The following is a 13222-nucleotide window of genomic DNA, read 5'->3' on the forward strand; positions in this document are numbered from 1 at the left end:
ACCCACCGCAGCGAGGGAGCAAGTCTGCAGGAAGATGGGGGGTGGAGAAGTGGGGGGCACCTCATTTTCTACCAAGTCTTCCTTCCGGGCCCCACTCGGGGCAGCGTGGGGCCAGTGGTGAGAGGCTGCAGCCCCGAGCAGGAAGAGCAGCCAGCAGGACTTGACCTTGGCTGCCGACGGTGCCAACGGAGGGACGGGCGCGGGGAGGGGGTCGGCTTCTCATCCCAGGGCTTCGGCTGTGTCCGGTCACCCCCCCACCCGTGTCTTCCGCTCTGGGCCTCAGCTACCCCTCCTGCCTCGCCGCCAACACCCGTGTCCTGCAAACCTGAGGAGGAGGAGTTGGCAGCACCGGAGACTGTCCAACCGACCAGCAGCAGCCCTGGGCTCCAAACCCAACACCAAGGGCTGATGTCTTTCCAGAACTCTGGGGCATCCAGGGCCCCTCCACATCAGGGGGCTCCGGCTGCCCGGCCAGGGGTTGGGGGCCTGAAGGCTGAGGACTTGGCTCGAACTGGTGGGTTTCTGGTTCCCTTTCTGGAGGAGGCCCTGGGTCTGGCCCAGGCGAGGGAAGGCCAGCCTCACCGCTGCAGCTGGAACAGAGGGACAGAGCTGGCCGGTGCCTGGCTGCACGGTGAGGTTGGGGTCACGGTCCTGTGGGTCTGGACGGCACGTCCAAGCAGGGAGAGCGAGGGGGTAGGGGAAGGCCTAGGTGGTCTGTGGCCCTCTCCCCTGCTCCCAGATCAGGTCCCAGGGTGGCCGCAGACAGTGGGCAGCAGGGAGGAGCCCCTGGCCAGGCAGGGAGAGCTGGAGTCGGGGAAGCAGCAGAAAAGAACAAAAGATGTAGGCTCCCAACATGGCTCCACTGTCTCGTGAAACTTAAAAGGTAAAAAAAAAAAAACCACCTCACTTTATATTCAGCATCAGCTCCTGAAGCGACTGAGATGAGTCTCCTTTTCTATTCCCGGTGTACATAGCCCCGCCCCGCCTCCGGCTTCGTCCTCTGTACAGGCCCCTCTACCCTCTGCTGTTCTGGGCCCTTTTCTTGCAGCCGCTCCACCCCACCGCCCCCCACCCCTGCGCCCCCCCGCCCCCCGCCCCCCACCCCCAGGACTGCAGCCAGGCCCCAGGCTTCCTTTCTTATCATTCTGTATGCTTCCAAGGTGTGACCATTTAAATCAACCGTATTATTATTATTAAGATTATTAATAAAGATTTTTCTTCAAACCAGGACAACTCTTTTTGATTGGCCGGCCCCCTGGGCACAGAGGGGAGAGGGCACAGAGGACCAGGACAGGAAGCTTCTTTCTCCCAGGAAGCCAGATGGCCAGGGGGAGTCAGAAGACCCTTCTGGGAGAGATTCTAGCACCCCCGTCCTCTCCTCCATCCCGCCTCTGGAGTCTGGAGGCAGGGCTCCTAGCCTTCGGGTAAGGTCTGTGAAGTTAGCGGCAGAGTCTAAGGCGGCAGCCCCACCCCACCTCCCCTGCAACTGGCCACCGCTCAGCAGTTGATGCCCCTGATGGGGCCTGACCGCAGGCAGTCCCCAGCCTGCCTCCCGCCCTGGGATGAGAGAGGGCCAGCTGGGCGGTTGAGGCTGCTACACTCGGGGCCAGCCGTGGTCCCGAGGAACAGAGCTGCTTAAAGGTAAGCCCCCCATGCGCTACCCCTGTGAGCCCCCAACCCTGGCCAGATGGGGTGGAGGAGAGTGGCCGCCACCCTCCACCACCCACCCCCGGGAGAGGAGGGCGAGCTGGGAGGAGAAGCAGCAGAATTCAAACCAACAGCCTGAAAGCCATGGGCTGGGGGCTGCGATGGGGGGGTGGACTCCAAACCCAACCACACTGCCCCCTCCATGTCTCGCCAGGACCTGCGCTCTTCATTTTTCACAGCGCCAGATAATTTATTTCAGGGCGATTACACACACCAGAGGGGCACGGGCTTAAATGCCGACATATTAATTTTCCTGCATACGAGCCTTTACGTCGGTGGGACTGGGGACCGCGCTCTAGGAGAGCTGGGGCTGTGCGATCCCTCTGCATGCCACGCTCTGCTAAACCCCCTTACCTCTAATTGCTTGCTCACCAGACTGTGCGAAAATAATTGCCACTATAAATTTTCCCTCCTTCTCTGCATAAAATATTCGGAAAACCAGCACTTAAAAAAGGAAGGGGGAGTGCTCCTGAAATAAGAGCGGCAGGGCATCACAGCTGTGCTGCCCACTTCCGGGTGCCTGGCTATGTTCCCCCGACCCCGAACCCCATCCCTGGGGACTGGGCGGCAGGGGCAGGTGGGAGCCCTCACCCCCAGTTCAAAATGGAGAGGCTCAAAACATTTCCAGGAAAAGTCAAGGGAGCGGTTCCCCAACCCCGACAGTCCTGGGAAAACCAGGGGCGCTGGGAGGCCTATTCAGGGTCAGACACTGGAGGTGTCTTCCTGGCCCGCCGGACCCATCATCCCCCTCCCAAACAAACCTCTTCCCACCCTGGGACTGAGCTGGGCCACACGTGTGGGACGTGAAGAGTTAAATGTTCCCAGTTAGGAGAGACCTGGAACCTGAGTTCCTGCATGAGACTGTGAAAGGGGCACGTGCGCACCTGGGAAGCAGGGCACGTTGAGACAGAGGCCGTTGTCCGCCGAGAAGGAGACTCCTGTGTCCTGTGTGTGAAGGCTCAGTGGCTAAGTCTGAGTGTCTGACTCTTCAGCAACCCTGTGGACCGTAGCCCCCCTGTCCTCGTCTGGGATTTCTCAGGCCAAGAGTACTGGAGTGGGTTGCCATTTCCTTCTCCAGGGGATCTTCCTGGAGATCCCCCACATGGGGGTCAAACCCATGTGCCCTGTGTCTCCTGCTTGGCAGGCAATTCTTGACCACTGAGCCACTCTGTCCTCTCCCAGTCGAGGGCCAAGGCAGATGCAATGTGGCTGCACTGCCGCCTGGTGGCCTCTCCCTTCCCTGCAGAGTAAATCAAGTCTGCTGAGCTGGCATAGGAGGCCCACCCTCCTAGCTGGGAGATCACCCCAGAGTGTCCTGGCCCTTGGTATCATCCACATCTCGTAGCACAGAGGGGAGGACAAGGGGACAGGCAAGTAACACCCCCATCGCTGGCCTGTGCGGCCTGGAGGTGAGAGACCCCCAAGAACGAGGGGCCAACGGCCTTCATCAGAGGGCCACAGCAGAGCCCACCTGGGCCTGGAGAGGGGAGGGGAGCAGGGTTCCCTGAGGCTGTGGGGTCAAGATCCCTCCCAGGAAGCCGCCGCAGCAGCCGTGTCAAAGGGGAGCTGTGTGGCAGGAGGAGCTATCTCTGGCTCACTGACCCCCACCTCGTCCCTATGCAGAACCGCTAGGCAGCCTCAGCTTGGGCAGAGGACGGAGGGAGGGGCTGCAGAGAGGAGGCAGGAGGGGCCGCAGCTCTCTCCACATCGTGATGCTCCGGGCTAACACCTGCTCAAGGGACCCACTGAGCAGGAAGGTGTGGAGGCAGGAGGCGACCCAGAGCCCCCACACAGGGCTGGGGGCTGCTGGGTGCAGCCCAAAGGGCCTGCCTGGGTGCTGCCCGGCCACCTGCTGCCCAAGCTCACTAGCTCCCACCTACAACCCAAAAGAGACGAAGCAGGACCCAAGGCCAGTGGGGATGTTCCAGAAGTGGCTCTGGCTCTGGAGAACAGGAAGCCAGGGAAGCCGGGTCACCAGGTGGGTCTGGCCCATGTGCCCACCCGGCTGGGGACTGGTGTGACCTGGCACAGCCTGGCCGAGGACTCCCACTGGTGGGGTAGAAGGCGCCCCGGGGACCCCTTCCCAGCACCTGCAGGGGCTGCTGTTCCTGTGCTACCACCCCCCCAATCCCAGCTCTGCACCCCCATCACTACCCCTCTATCTCATTCCCACTCTAGGAAGCGTCGCAGGGCCCTGCTCGGAGGCCCTCCTGCCACAGTGAAGCTCATTCCTAATTGTTCCAAATACAGGAATAAAAGGTCACCGTTGTCAGCATAAGTGTCTCTCAGCCTATTAGGCAATACTCTTTATGGAATTTTCTAGGCTAAATGTTCCCAAATCTTTTTACTTGTACCTGGTATAGTATACTACTGAGAGAGATTGAGACCAAGGTGGGGGGTGTCCATTCACCCCTGGAAATTACCAACTCAGCAAACCGACTTCTCAGCTTTCCTATTGCAATGCCAAGAATGAAGAGCCACAGACATCTCACCCATGGTCTTCTCGCCCAGCCCTCGGGATCCGGGTCTTCCCTGAACACTCGTGTGAGGCCCCTGCACAGAAGAAGCCTTTAGCCTTGAGATAGGAGACTCTCCTTTAATGTCCACTCACGTGCGGGGCATGGAGTAGAGCATGGCCACCCTGCCCCACTCAGCCCGAGGCACCGGGAACCCCTCTTTGGGGACAGGCTCCACCAGGAACTCCACGCGGCCATCCTGGCCAGGCTCCGCAGCTGCCACTGCCAGGCCCACTATCCGATACCGGTTGACAAAAGCCAGGCCCAGCAGCCTGGGCCTCCCCGGCTCCGAAGGCCCGCTGCTGGGGGAGCCACCTTCCAATCCTCGGCAGCAGTGGATCCGGAAGCACCGGACACGGGGAAGGAGGTAGGCCCAGTGGAGAGTACAGCTGAGCCGCAGCCCGGCAGGGCCACCCTCCCACTCGGAGGCAGCCGGCTGCCAGCGCACATGAGAGACCGTCAGGGCCTGCACCTGGGGGAGCGGGGTCAGCAGGCTGTTGGCATCCACCACCTGGCAGAAGAGACAAGGCTAAGCTCAGCCCAGGAGCCTAGAGAAGGTTGAGGGGTGCCTGGCCCTGCACGGTCCCAGCCCTGGCACCCCTTTCCCAGCTCCCCTCTGAGCCAGAGGAGGGGGCGGGTGGGTGTCCGGCCTCGTCTGCAAGGGGCACAGATGCCTAGGCCAAGCTCCAGCCAGGTCCCTGGGATGCCTCACCTGGAGCTCTCCAAGGCGACAGATGAAGTTCTCCTCCTTCTGGCTGCCCGGAGGCCGGGAGAAACTAACGAAGAGGTCCTGCAGGAGGCAGCCCCGCAGATTCACTTCATAGCAGCTGGGAGAGACAGAGAGAGACCAGTCATAAGGGGCCTCAGCCCGGCACCTGCAGACTGGCTGCTCACAGAAGCCCGGAGCCACAGGGAGGTCCATCCCAAAGTGGACCTTGTGATCCGTGGGAAACCTGGACCTAAGCCATGACTGTGATCGTGACCTTCCCCAGCAAGCATCCTGGGCTTGTGTCATTGAGCTGCCTGAAACCTGGGAGGACTGGCCCATGGCCCCTACATCCTTGCAATTCTGCAGTTTCTCAGTGGAGGGCCCCTCACTCTCCAATCCTCACCATAGTGTGGCCGTCCTCTGCTGAGGACTCAACAGGAAAAGGGGGGGGACTCACCGCTGGACCCAGCCCCCGCTGAGCTGCTGGCCACAGCGGCCCACCCATTTGGCCAGCTTGGTTGGGGGCACCCGGAGGGGTCGGGGACTTCGCCTTGTGCTTGTTTCTGCTGGAGGAAGAGACACAGAACTTTAACAAGGGGAGTCCAAAGGAAACTGCACTGGGAGGTGTCACTGAACAGGGAGCCGGGGCCCCCCAAGACACCTTGGTAGCCTCAGGTACTCAGCCCAATGGACTGAGGCCTTGGGGAATGGAGAACAGGGATGAGAGGAGGGAAGCTCAGGGATGGATGCCCAGGACTGGCCCAAGGACCTCCTCCCACTTGGGGCACTGCTGGCAGGAGAGCTGCCATGAACCCACACGTCCAACCCCACGCCACAGGGCCTCTGTGGCCCAGAGGCTCCCACCCAAAGGCGGACCCCCATCCAGGCCCGGCTCAGAGCAGCACCTGGACCCCAGCTGCCTCCACACCCCTAGCCTCCTCCTCCCCGAGACACCCCCTGAGAAGGGAGAAGCCTGTAAGGAAGGGAGGCGCCAACCACGTCCACTCACCGCTCAGCATCGAGATGCCTCCCACGTGACAGCTGCCCGCATCCCCTGTGGTGAGCTCCAAAGCTACCCCCACAGCCGAAGTCCCTTCCAGCTTGTACACCAGGGACAGGAAGATCTTGGGTGGCACTGGGACCTGCAGGGAGAATAACCTGGAGGAGAAAGGTCCAGCGATGAGAGGCTGTGGGGAGACAGCTGGAAAGCGGGCGCTGCTCCAGGTCCTGGCTGCCAACGTCTCTCTCCAGGACGGGGAGGAGGGCGGGCCGCTGGGCAGAAGAGGCACGCAACAGCGTGCAGGCAGCTGATGCTACTCTCCTGGACACTCGGAGCGGTGAAATCGGTAAACTGGATGTTTGCTCTTCACACAGTAAAGCAAAATCCCAGTTTGTCCTCCTTCTGGCCTCTGCTGCCCACCTGCCCAGTTTTAGCAACTGACAAGGATGACGGGGGCAGCTGACGGGCCCCAGGTCCCAGCCCCCCTCACTCACCTACCTCACAGCCACGTTTCCAACCTCGGGCGGAATCAGCCCCCGGATGAGCAGAGAGCTGCCCCCGTTCCAGGCGTCCTCCAGGCAGCAGTGCGTCTTCACCCAGCCCTGCCCATCCCCTTCCAGCCTGTGCTCTCCAAATAGGGGCTGGATCTCCTGGGCACTCGGGTGGTACCAGGGCCCCACGGCCTCCTCCTGAAGGGTGAGGCAGAGGTGGAGGGGCGCTGGGGGCGGATGGAGCTATCACACCCAACGCCCCTCCCGCCAGTCCCAGGGGAGGCCCAAAGGCCCGAGAGAAGGCATCCCCTTCAGCCAGAAGCAGCCACGCCCAGGAAGCCCCTGGCCCCCAGCCACCCAGTGCAGGACCCACACACCTGGCCATAGCAGACTCTCCGAGTCCCCATGCCCAGGCAGAAGGAAGTGACAAAGGGCAAGGAGCAGATGCTGTGTGTGGGCAAGTAGCGTTCCAGCAAACTCCAGAACCTACGGAGAAATGCATGGAGGCTCAGGTCCCCAAAAAGGCACTGCAGCGCCCCGAACTCGCTCTCATGACCCTAAGCTTTCCTGCACCCCTTCTCAAGGGACCTCAGCCCCCACTGAGCGTCGGTTTGAAGTGGTCCCTTGGGGTCCCCAGCTTTCATCCTTCCTGCGTAACTGGTCTCAAGGACCCCCAGGAGCAGCCAGGGCAGCTGAGCCCCGTGTCTTGTCTTAACCCCCACCCCTCAACCAAGCATGGCCAGAATCTGGGGAAATCACCTGAGGCCCTCCCTGCCACTGGCCACACCCAGGCCCTGGGAGGCTCGGGACTCACTTGTCCTGGTTCCGGAAGAAATCCCCCTTCTCCAAACACTCGTACACCCAGCCAGGCGCAAACAGGGCCGCCGAGAACCCATGCTTCCGAATTAGCTCCAGCGACTGGGGAGACAGGAGTCAGGGAGATGCCCCCGTGCCAACAACCAGTCCACACACAGGATGAGGGGCTTAGGGAAGGGGCAACCTCCGGGGCTTTAGGGTTCATCCCTGAAGTTCCGCAGCTGCCCAGAAGAGGGCGCGAGGCGGCGGGGAAGCGCGGAGGGAAAAATCCGAGGGGCAGGGGTCTGTACGCGGGGCGCCCACAGGAGACAGTCTCTCTCACTACACTTCGCGTTCTATTATCAGACTCACAGAGGGGCGGAGAAAATCTTCAGTTATTGGATTAATTTATTCACTTAAAAGCTTAATTAATGAGTTGAGAACGTCCCCGCGGCACCTGGGAAGGGCAGGATTGACAGCCTGGGGAAGGGCTGATTCCCTATTTATCCCACACCAGGTGCGCCGGGCCCCCCCCCCCCGCGGCCCCTCTTCCTCTTTTTCACTGCCGACAAGACTTCCCTTGCCAGAAAAACCTCACTAGTTAATCAAACCAGCAGTTCCCAAAACTGTGGGTGTGTGAACTCAGTCCTTCGCCCTGATCTAAGGAAACACCAAAATATGCTCCCTGGCTTCTGGCCCCGCCCCACCCCACCCCCGCATCCACATGATCCGCTAAAAGGCCAGCTCAGTGCCCCCCAAAGCCCCGAGTCCAGAAGGAAGAAGAGCTATCTGTGAGACCCATGGTCGGAACAGGTGCTTTATCCATTAGCATCTACGGAAAAAACGTACCATCTGAAGAGAGGGGCTGAAAGTTAGGATTTCAGGGCACGGCCTGTTCTCGGGGCCTCGGTGTCCCCACTTGGGGAAGGATCATTGCTGCCTCTTTTTCCCGTGAGTTGCAGGTGGGAATGAGGGGTCCACAGGAACATGAGGCACCCAGACCACGGCCACCACCTTCCCGGCCTCAAAGGCCACCACCCACCTTGTCAGTGTCGAACCGGCCCCCGACGACATTCCCGCGGGCGAACACGTCCACACCCACGTACACATCCGCCAGGCGCTCCCCGGCCTGCCCCAGCATCCGCTCCAGATGCTCCTCCCGCCAGTTATAGTTGGTGAAGAAACCGTCGCAGGAATCGAAAAAGACTCTGGGGGGCGACACGGGTGGGCCGTGAAGCCCAGGCCTTCTCCCCTCAAGCACCTGCATCCGCTGGGCCCACGGACTGCACGCTGCCTGCCTCTGGGACCGAGCAGAGTCTGCTGCCGAAGAGCCCGCACCTAGACCGCAAACTGTGGCCCGTAACCCTGGGCGCAGGCAGGCTGACAAGGCGCTAATTCTGTCTGCTGCTGGTCAGGGTACCAAACACCTCTGCCCTCTCCCTCGCTTTCCCCCAGGGCAGCTGTGTAGGTGACACCTCCGGAAGGCAGAGGGAGCTCCCGGCCCTGCCCAGGGGCCCAGGACCCCAGGACCCCGCCTACAGGCTCACCTGTTCTGCTCGTTGAGCTCGTCCTGCCATTTGAGCTGCCCGCTGCTCACCACGCTGTCGTACCAGAGCACCAGGCCCCCGGGAACCTGCTGATGCAGCTGAGAGGTCAAGTACCGGAGGAAGTGGGGCACATTCCCCACCGCAGCCAGCTGGAGAGGGGGTGGAGACAGACCCTCCGTGAGGCCCAGAGAGGCCTGTCGTGAGGAGCGCCCTGGTCCCGGACAGACAGGACACTTAACCCCAGGGGCAAACAGGTCCTGGTCCTGGAAGCTCCTCGGCCCCACAGCTGCCGAGCAGAGGGTGCAGCCGGAGGTCCGACTTTCCTTTCTTTCTGAAGCAGGGAGGACATGGGCTCCGCAATCAAGAGAAGATAAAACCCAATGAAAAGGGAGGGCACCAGGAAGAGGAAGGCGCACATGCGGCCCAAGCAGAGCAGAGACAGAGGAGGAAGACAGGGCCGCCTTGAAGGGACCAGAGAAGCAAGGCTTAGCCAGGCAAGGTTCCTGGACATCACGCTGGAGAGTGCCCATCTCCCTGTGAAGAGGCTGAGGGGCTGGAGGTTGGAGCCAGCTCTAGCTGGGATGCAGGAAGCACTGCAGTAGCAGAGGCCCGGCCGGGTGAGGCTGAGGAGCATGGCAGAGGGTCCCCGTGGGGCTCAGGGTCCCCGTGGGGCACAGGGGCTGGCGGGCCAGGCACCAGGGGCAGGCGTGCTCACACTCAGAGAGTTCTCAATGTTGATCAGCCAGCCGTCAAATCGGAAAAACTGGGCGATCAGGACCAGCTGATCGGCCACCGCGCGGTAAGAGCGCTCATCCCCAGCCAGGAAGGCCTCACAGAGCCGCTCCCCATCTTTCCATTCAGTGATGAAAGTCCCTGTGGGGCAGGAGAGAAAGGAGGTCGGGCCAGGGGATCATTTCCCCTTTGACCCAGCAGTTCTCAGGGTGTGGTTCCTGCAGAAACAGCATCACTGTCACCTGCAAAAACATTGTTAGCATTCCAAATTCCCAGTGTCCCCAGATATCAGATGAACCAGATACCCTGGGGGCAGGGCCCCGAAATCAGCGTTAGACAATAAATTATTCAGATGCAGGGAAAAGTTTGAGAAGCACTCCCCTCCCCCAGGGGTGGACCACCTACATCCTACATCCTGCCCCCAGTTCTTCTTGCAAAAACAGTTTTACCGGATCACAGTTAAGCCCATTTGTTTGTTTATTGTCTGTGGGAGCTGTTGCCTCTCTGGCAGCCCCAGTACGTGACTCAGGGGCCTGGAAAGCTGAGGATATTTCCTTTTTCCAGAACAAGTTTGCCTTCACCTGTCCTAACTCATCAAGGCAGGTAAGGAGGTCTACCCACCCAACAGCACCCCAAGCCCAAGCCCTTTTATCACTGGGGCCCCAGGCAGGTGTGCCAACGAGTCTGGTTGGGTTGGAGGCGGGCCCTTGGCTCTTACCCAGCACACAGACCCCATGCCTGTGGGCAGTGTTGGTCCAGCCTACTGGGGGGATGGTGACCACGTGATGGCTGAAGTACACAAAGATGTCGATGTACTGCCAGTGATAAAAGGAGTAGGGAGTCTGTGTGGCTGAGCCTTGGATGAACCTGGGTGAAGAAAGAGAACAAAATCAGGACCCAGAAACAGACGAGGACGTGGCACCCCCAAGGTGAAAGGAGAGGGCGACACGAGTGAAGACTCCCTTTAGTTCCATCTAGTTGGTGCTAAAGGTTGTTGTGCGCTAGGCCCTGCCTAGTGACTGGGCTCAGAAGCAGCACCAGGTCACAGCCCGGATGTCAAGAGGGTTAGTGGTGTTCTTTTTTTTTTTGCTGTGTTGGGTCTTAGTTGTAGCAGGTGGGATCCTTGGGCTCTCTAGTTGTAGTGTGAGCCCCAGAGCACATGGGCTCAGTACCTGTGACATGTGGGCTTAGCTGCCCCACAACATGTGGGATCTTAGTTCCCCGACCAGGGGTCGAACCTGCACCCTCTGCATTGGAAGGCGGATTCTTAACCACTAGACCACCAGGGAAGTCCTGAGAGGGTTAGTCTTAAGGGAAGCATTTTCACCAGGCCCAACAGGCACCTGCTATCAGATCCGAAAGACCGAGCGTGTTTAGCCTCAATGAACAGACAGAACACAAGGAAAGAGATCTGAAGGAGCTCACGCAGACCTCCAAGTGCCCGGGGCTCTGCTCTATCCCAACATCTGCAGTTCCCTACAACACAGCCGGCTTGCAGGTATGGTTGGGGTTGACAACCACATGAGCGGCTTCATCACCCGCTTCTGTACCTTAATGGCCAGCTCCGACTCAAGGCTTCCCATCAATTATGATGTCCAAGCTTGTTTTATGGATGTTTAAGATCTCTAATGGTTTCCCTGGTGACTCAGTGGTAAAGAATCCACCTGCCTATCCAGGAGACCTGGGTTCTATCCCTGGGTCAGAAAAATCCTCTGGAGGAGGATGGCAACCCATTCCAGTATTTTTGCCTGGGAAATCCCGTGGACAGAGGAGCCTAAGGGGCTACAGTTTATGGGGTCGCAAAGAGTCAGACACAACCTAGCGACTAAACAACAAGATCTCTAAGCTGACCCTGCAGGATCTTGGGAAGAAATGCCCCCAGCCGGGGTGGGGTGGGGGAGGGAATGGAATGATTCCAGAACCAGGGGGCCAAGATGGAATAGAGCTGAGGAGGGTGAAAGGAAGAAATCAGCAGAAGGACCAAGTTACTGGGCCAGGTGGTCTGAAGAAGGTCCCTGCGACAGTGCTTTCTCCAGCCTCCCTGACTTCAGGTGCAGGCAGTCCACAGAATCAGACAGTTTCAGGGCTGAAGGAGGCATAAGCTATCCCCTAACCCATCCTCCTCTTCTTACAGATGAAAGGCTGAAGCCTGAGTTCCTCTCCCAGTAGGTGGCAGGGTGGGCTGGCTGACTCCTGACTCCACATCCAGTGCTCCTTCCACCACCGGGCACAGCCCCTCCCCTCCATCCCGTCACACCAGGCCATGTGCTTGCAATGTCCTCACTTGTCATCCAGGTACCCGCCCATCATGTCATGGCACATCAAAGTTCGGGGCCTCTGGCTGCTCAGAGGGGGCTGCCGACACTCAGGGGGCCCCGAGGCCACATTGAAGCCATCCTCCGCATCGGGTGTCCACGCCAAGAGTTCCTCCAGGGAAGACAAGTAAAAGCTGATGGGTCTGGTGGTGTCCTTGTCATAATATCTAACTGATCAGAGGAGGGAAACAGTGAGGAATCAGTGGAAATTATGGAATTCATAATAGAGAACTTGAAATGGGGAAGGGGCAGCCCTGCCCAGAAGCCCCAGAATGAACACGGACAGAGTGTTCAGAGCCTCAGTCCTTCTCACCTGGCAAAGGGTCTGCGGTAAAACTGACCACTTCTCGAAAGACTGCTTCTTCTTGATCCTCTTCAATTCTAAGCAAAGAAGGAGTTGAATTGTTTTTTTGTTTTTAAATAAAAGGGTAAAGAAAAAGAACCTGTAGAAGCAAAGGGACCAGACCCCATGAAGACGTGCAGGGGGAGACGTCCTCTGGTTTACATTTTTTAATGCAAACTATGGAAACGTGCCTTTGCCCATTCTGTTCCCTCACACTAGAACACCCTTCTCTCCAGTCTCCACCTACGGAAGTCCTCCACCTCCTCAAAGACCAGTTCAGATGTCTGACGCCAGGCATCCTGCCTGTCCTCCCCAGCATGGACACTAATAATTCTAATTACACCCACTGGTCTGCACTGAGCAATTAAAATCTCTCTGTAGACCCAAAGCCAGGGGAGGGAGGCATAGTCAACCCATTTCTTAGATGAGGATGTCGGAGCTTCTAGTCAGGGCTCCAGGATTCCCAGACGCGCCCGCTGCTGGGGTCGCCCCCAGGCTCCGAGACTCTGTCCGTGCCTGCTGCTGTGCGGGGCGGGCGGGACGATGGACAGAACCCGCCGCGAACAGTGAGCGTGGGGGCCGGAGATCGCTGCCCTGCGCCCAGGGCCTCCCTTGGCCAAGGCCAGGCGCCCAACGACTGCGGCCCACTGCCCGGCCGCCGAATCGATCCGCAGAATTCTCCCGCCGACCTCTTACCCACCTCCTCCGGGTCAGCCGCCCTGCCGGCCGCTGATCCCTCTGCTTCTCCAAGGTCGTGGGGGCCCGCATCCGCCGCTGCTGCCGCCGCGCCGCCGTCCGGGTCCCTGTCCCTGCCGCTTCCATGATGTTGCCCTGCCCGCGCCACCCGCCGGCCACCGGCCAATCGCAGGCCGAGACCCGCCACCGGCACCGCCCGCCGGCCAATGAGGACTTCTCTGCGTGATTGCCCCGCCCCTACTAGGCTCAGGCTGGACACCCGGCTCGCTCTGTGGGCTGGCGCACCTGCCGCCCGGCCTTTGTAGAGGAGGAAGGCCTGGGGGCGGGGCCTGGGGCGGGGGTGACACGGTGGGCGTGGGGATGGGCGGGGT

At 60.0% G+C, this 13222-nt stretch overlaps 1 protein-coding gene across 2 annotated transcripts; it reads right to left on the bottom strand.

Annotated features, from left to right (window-relative positions):
- Positions 1-4294: 4294 nt before the first annotated feature.
- ENGASE (endo-beta-N-acetylglucosaminidase) lies at positions 4295-12980 on the bottom strand. 2 transcript variants are annotated; one of them, XM_052657892.1, is made up of 14 exons: positions 12856-12980; positions 12126-12193; positions 11782-11983; positions 10216-10364; positions 9481-9638; positions 8766-8914; positions 8261-8426; positions 7238-7341; positions 6801-6909; positions 6431-6621; positions 5942-6090; positions 5390-5495; positions 4936-5050; positions 4295-4734 (listed from the first exon to the last, which is right to left on the bottom strand). In XM_052657892.1, exons 1-14 carry the CDS (start codon positions 12975-12977, stop codon positions 4315-4317), a joined length of 2208 nt encoding a protein of 735 aa, XP_052513852.1. In that variant the 5' UTR covers positions 12978-12980; the 3' UTR covers positions 4295-4314. The 2 variants fall into 2 exon arrangements, with proteins under 2 accessions (XP_052513852.1, XP_052513851.1); XM_052657891.1 differs by having other exon boundaries at positions 5390-5498.
- Between the last annotated feature and the right edge of the window lie 242 nt (positions 12981-13222).

This window comes from Budorcas taxicolor, chromosome 19 (assembly GCF_023091745.1).
Source record: "Budorcas taxicolor isolate Tak-1 chromosome 19, Takin1.1, whole genome shotgun sequence".
Taxonomy (NCBI): Eukaryota; Metazoa; Chordata; class Mammalia; order Artiodactyla; family Bovidae; genus Budorcas; species Budorcas taxicolor.

Bases quoted from the DNA above. Each gene is read 5' to 3' on its own strand.
- ENGASE (XM_052657891.1), bottom strand. From the start codon at position 12,977: ATGGAAGCGGCAGGGACAGGGACCCGGACGGCGGCGCGGCGGCAGCAG. The intron at 9,639-10,215 runs GTAAGAGCCAAG...CCTGCCCCACAG, and splicing joins GCATGGGGTCTGTGTGCTGG to GGACTTTCATCACTGAATGG. The intron at 7,342-8,260 runs GTGGGTGGTGGC...CTGTCTCCCCAG, and splicing joins GCCGGTTCGACACTGACAAG to TCGCTGGAGCTAATTCGGAA.